General features: G+C 46.3%; 1 protein-coding gene across 2 annotated transcripts in view; it reads right to left on the reverse strand.

The window, feature by feature from the left end:
* SLC25A16 (solute carrier family 25 member 16) overlaps positions 1-5,756 on the reverse strand; it is a 48,812-nt gene extending 43,056 nt beyond the window's left edge. Inside the window, exon 1 of one of the 2 annotated variants that reach the window (XM_082715030.1) lies at positions 5,395-5,756. In XM_082715030.1, coding sequence (XP_082571156.1) covers positions 5,395-5,524 — 130 coding nt within the window. In that variant the 5' untranslated portion in view covers positions 5,525-5,756. The remainder of the gene's footprint in view (positions 1-5,394) is intronic. The other variant, XM_082715028.1, reaches the window with a different exon arrangement.
* Positions 5,757-6,000: the final 244 nt, after the last annotated feature.

A 6,000-nucleotide genomic window follows, 5' to 3' on the forward strand; every position in this document is an offset into this window, starting at 1 on the left:
CATGATATTTTTGTTATAGTAGCCCAAAATGACCAAGATAATTTTGTCAATTACCTTACATATTATAAGCCTTTGATAAAATAGGCTGTTATAGCCTGGGTGGGTTAAGCCTCTGCCTTCGGCTCAGGTCATGATCTCAGGGTCCTGGGATAGAGTTCTACATCAGGCTCCCTGCTTGGCAGGGAGCTTGCTTCCCCCTCTCTCTCTGTCTGCCTTTCTGCCTACTTATGATCTCTCTCTCTCTCTCTCTCTCTGTCAAATAAATAAATAAAATCTTAAAAAAAAAATAGGCTGTTACCATATAAAAAGGTAGGTAAAGAGTCTCTGGTGTCTTTTTATGTTTACACTAACCTCTTCACTATTGCATATTTGATCCAGAAGTACAAAAGAAATGGGATTTTGGGGTGTCAGGGTGGCTCAGTGGGTTAAAGCCTCTGCCTTCAGCTCAGGTCATGATCCCAGGGTCCTGGGATAGAGCCCCCCATTGGGTTCTCTGCTCAGCAGGGAGCCTGCTTCCTCCTCTCTCTCTGCCGGCCTCTCTGCCTACTTCTGATCTCTATCTGTCAAATAAATAAAATCATTAAAAAAAAAAAAAAGAACTGGGATTTTGTGGGTCGCCTTTATTACTATATTTATTGCGAGAGACTCAGTACAGGGCCAGCACATAACACACACTCAATAAATGTCTATTAAATAAATAAATGTGGGGGCACCTGGGTGGCTCAATCAGTTAAACATCTGCCTTTGGCTCAGATCATGATCCTGTGGTCCTAGGATAAAGCCCCACATCCGGCTCCCTGCTCTGCTGGGAGTCTGCTCCTCCCTCTCCCTCTCCCCCAGCTTAATCTCTTTCTCCTTCTAAAATAAATAAAATCGGGGCACCTGGCTGGCTCAGTGGGTTAAGCCGTTGCCATCGGCTCAGGTCATGATCTCAGGGTCCTGGGATCGAGCCCCACATCGGGCTGTCTGCTCAGCAGGGAGCCTGCTTCCCCCTCTCTCTCTGCCTACCTATCTGCCTACTTGTGATCTCTCTCTGTCAAATAAATAAATAAGATCTTTAAAAAAATAAATGAATGTACAATAACAAAAAAAAATGAATGTAGAGTTTTACTTTACAAACTTTTTTTTTTAACTTTATTTATTTGACAGAGATCACAAGTAGGCAGAGAGGCAGGCAGAGAGAGAGAGAGAGAGAGAAAGGGAAGCAGGCTCCCTGCTGAGCAGAGAGCCCGATGCGGGACTCGATCCCAAGACCCTGAGATCATGACCTGAGCCGAAGGCAGCGGCTTAACCCACTGAGCCACCCAGGTGCCCCTACTTTACAAACTTTTTATTTTTTAAAATATTTTATTTATTTGGGAGAGAGTGAGCAAAATAAAGAAAGAGCACACGAGCAGGGGGCAGAGGAAGAGGGATAAGTAGACTCCCCTGCTGAGCAGGGAGCCTGAAGTGGGGCTCAATCCTCAGACCTTGACCGATTGACCGATCTAGGAGCCCCTACAAACTTTTTTTTTTTTAAGATTTTATTTATTTATTTGACAGAGATCACAAGTAGGCAGAGAGGCAGGCAGAGAGAGAGAGGCAGAAGCAGGCTCCCTGCTGAGCAGAGAGCGCTATGCGGGGCTCGATCCGGGGACCCTGGGACCATGACCTGAGCCGAAGGCAGAGGCCTTAACCCACTGAGCCACCCAGGCGCCCCTTCCTATAAACTTTTGAAAATGTAGGACAAAATCACTCAAAGTCCACACACATTTATTTAATAGCCTACCATGTAACTCATGTTAATTAAAATCCATATTCTGAGATAACCAAAAATAAAATGCCTATTCATATTCAAATATTAAATCCACATGTAAGTTTTAAATCAAGCTTCCTTGGGGTGCCTGGGTGGCTCAGTGGGTTAAGCCACTGCCTTCGGCTCAGGTCATGATCTCAGGGTCCTGGGATCGAGTCCCGCATCGGGCTCTCTGCTCAGCGGGGAGCCTGCTTCCTCCTCTCTCTCTCTGCCTGCCTCTCTGCCTACTTGTGATCTCTCTCTGTCAAATAAATGAATAAAATCTTAAAAAAAAAAAATCAAGCTTCCTTTATCTGAACTAAAGCAAATCATAGTTATGGCTACCCAAAATTGAGGATAAACTTAAAATAATATGCATTCGGATATATTTGGTTTCACAATATTATGTTCTTTATCTTCCCAGTCATTATGAACTAACCATATATGAAATTATTTAGAATGTGTTCAATAAGTAGTTTCCTCTGACAGTACCTTAACTCACTTAGTCACATTACTTCATAACTCAATTGATCATTACAACAATCCATTGAGTTAGGTCATTCAGCTTTTATCTTCCTTTTGAGCAAATGAGATTAAGATAGTGGCCAAGGCTAATCAACAATAATAATTAACAAGTTATGAGTGTTTACCATGTACAATATACCAGGCTAGGAGGGGTTCTTTTAAGGTTTTATTTATTTATTTGACACAGTGAGGGAGAGCGCACGCAAAAGCAGAGGGACTCTCAGGCAGAGGAAGAGAAGAGGCAGGGAGCCCCATGTGGGACTGGATCCCAGAACCCTGGGATCATGACCCAAGCTGAAGGCAGACACCCAACTGACTGAGCCACCCAGGAGCCCCTAGACTAAGAGATTTAACTCAGGACACTATGCTAAGGCTTTTCCAGCTACTGTCTCATTTAATCATTACAAGCTTCTAAAGTAGGAAATCTTTTCCCATTTAATGGATATGAAAACTGGGGTGCCTGGGTGGCTCAGTGGGTTAAAGCCTCTGCCTTCGGCTCACGTCATGATCCCAGGGTCCTGGGATTGAGCCCCGAATCGGGCTCTCTGCTCAGCAGGGAGCCTGCTTCCTCCCCTCTCTCTCTGCCTGCCTCTCTGCCTACTTGTGATCTCTCTCTGTGTCAAATAAATAAAATCTTAAAAAATAAATAAATAAGGGACGCCTGGGTGGCTCAGTTGGTTAAGCAGCTGCCTTCGGCTCAGGTCATGATCCCGGCGTCCTGGGATCGAGTCCCACATCGGGCTCCTTGCTCAGCGGGAGCCTGCTTCTCCCTCTGCCTCTGCCTGCCATTCTGTCTGCCTGTGCTCGCTCTCTCCCTTCTCTCTCTCTGATAAATAAATAAAATCTTAAAAAATATATATATATAAATAAATAAATAAATAAATAAAGGATATGAAAACTGAGGCAGAAGGAGGCTAAGGTAACTTGCCCAAAGGTATTTTTTGTTTTTCTTTCTTTCTTTTTTTTTTTAAAGGTTTTATTTATTTGACAGACAGAGATCACAAGTAGGCAGAGAGAAAGGAGGAAGCAGGCTCCATGCTGAGCAGAGAGCCCGATTCGGGCGGGGCTCGATCCCAGGACCCTGGAAACATGACCTGAGCCAAAGGCAGAGGCTTTAACCCACTGAACCACCCAGGCGCCCCCAAAGGTATTTTTTCATATCACTTGGACGAGAAACTTCTTCAAAAGTATTCACACTTTCTAAAAGTCTGAAGCAACACTTTACCAAGAGACACAAATGGCCAAAAAGAAAATGAAAAGATATTCACCATCAGTCATCAGGGAAATGCAACTTAAAAACCACAATTATAGGGGCACCTTCGTGGTTCACTGGATTAAGCCTCTGCCTTCGGCCCAGGTCATGATCTCAGGGTCCTCGATTGAGTCCTGAATCTGGCTCTCTGCTCAGCAGGGAGCCTGCTTCCACCTCTCTCTCTCTCTGCCTGCCTCTCTGTCAAATAAATAAATAAAATCTCTTTTAAAAAACACAATTATATATCTCTAAACACCTGATTAAAGGGAAAAACACACAAAACTACACAGAGGACAAAAACTCTGATAACAGCAAATGTTGACAAGATAGTGGGGATACAAAATAGAACAGACACTTTAGAAAAGAGTTGGGCAGTTCCTACTTCACTCCAAATAAAAACTGGAATATTTACAATTGTTTGGAAAGCCCTTCATTCAGCCTCCCATGGCCTCTAACCTCCTTTCGCCATCAACACCACTTGGTTATAGCTACACAGCTTTTCTTAAGGCCTGAAATGCTCCTCTTGAGATATCAACTTGCTCAACTCCTTCACTACTTCAAGTCTGCTCAAGTGTCATTCTCTCCAAGAGACTTACCATGACTGTCCTATTTACACTGCACCCATGCAGCCTCCGCATTTCCTTGCCCCATTCTTTTTACTTCTTCCCATTGCAATCATCACCTTCTAACATACCATATAACTTACTTTCTCATTTTATTCATTCTCTTTCTCCTCTCAACTCTCCAATCAATGTAAACTGCAGGATCTTTGTTTTGTTCCCTGATACACATTGAACATGTAGCAGGCACATAGTGGACACTCATCATATTCCTTGTATAAATGCATGAATGCTGTTTTTATCAGAACAAAATAAATTATTTTTTTAAAAAAGATTTTATTTATTTATTTGACAGACAGAAGTCACAAGTAGGCAGAGAGGCAGGCAAAGAGAGAGAGAGGAGGAAGCAGGCTCCCCGCTGAGCAGAGAGCCGGATGCGGGTCTCCATCCGAGGACCTCGATCTCAAAATCTGATCCCTGGGATCAGGACCTGAATTGAAGTCAGAGGCTTTAACCCACTGAGCCACCCAGGCGCCCCTAGAACAAAATAAATTCTTAATACTACTGCACCCTACAGATACTCCTCCTAAAAGCTCGTATAATGTAGAATTTTAAAAATTCCCAGTCTTAACAAGTAATTAAGTATTGACAACCAATCAATTAAGAGAGGGTAGAGACTGAAAACACTTCTTTATGGAAAGGCAGAGGAAGTTTTTAAGAGTCAATTATGAACTTTCTGGCCTCACAGTGACACGGATAGAAGGGCTGCACCAGCTACCTGTCATGTAGCCACAGACCAGTTTACCAGAATAACTGGAACCAGTTTAGGTTGTAGGAAATTTTGCACAATTTCCTAGTCAACTTTAAAAAGCTGTCCTCCAAAATTTGTTTTCTCTAAAGCAAACGGCAAAATCCAATTCTATACTGGATCATTTATGGTCTTTATAAAAGAAAGACGTACCCAGAAATGTTTCACTGAAACCCTGGAGTCTTTGTAAAGGATCCGGCTCTTTTCCCTTCTACCCAACCCTTAAGAATGGGTCCTTGTTTGGCCCGTCCACCTCCCCAGCCGCTCCCTGACAGCTCGAGGCCCTTCCTCCCCAGGATCCTGCTGTCAGTAGTCAAGTGATTATTAGAAAGAGCACACAGGTCAGGGCAAATATCCAGACGAGCATTGCAGCAGCCAGAGTCCAAGAATGTCACCGCGGCGGCAAGCACCGTATCTGCCCCGGATCCTGCCCTGCCACCCCACTACCACCGGGTCCTCCCGGCTAGACACCCACCTCCGGCCAGAAAGGAGCGCAGCCAGAAGTCCCGACGGGCGGCGGGCCCTCCGGCTCCTGCCGCCTGCGGCATCGCGGGAGGGGGGTCGGCCGCTGCCAGGGCCGCCGCCGCCGCCGCCGCCGCCGCCATCAGGACCAGGGCCGCGTCGGGGACTCGGGTCGCCAATTTATAAGCCACGGGCTGGGGCCATGGCCACAGCGGGCGGTGACAGAGCACCGACCGCCGCGCGGGCGGGACGGAATAACACCCGCAGCGCGGCGCGGGCTGATGGCGTACGCCAGGGGCGGGGCCTGGGCCCGGGTCCCAAGTGGGAGTCGCCTGCGCTCGCCTCCTCCCTCAGCCGGCGTCACCCCACGACCCTACTCCCCGCCTCGCTTTTCAGGCCTCTTCTGTTCTAATGGAGGAGTAGCGTGGCCCCGGGGAAGGACCCACCAAAACCCCACCACCTCAGAAAGCTCTCTCCGGTCCACTGACTTGTAACCAACAGCCCATCGGGCTACGTTCTGAACTACCTCAGATGAATCCTTTCCAGAACCAATCTTGGGTTCCCTTCTGCTCTTTCCAGGAATCTCTGAGATTGCACCATCTCCCACCAAATCAGTTCT

This window comes from Mustela nivalis (genome assembly GCF_964662115.1).
Source record: "Mustela nivalis genome assembly, chromosome: 2".
NCBI classification, from domain to species: domain Eukaryota; kingdom Metazoa; phylum Chordata; class Mammalia; order Carnivora; family Mustelidae; genus Mustela; species Mustela nivalis.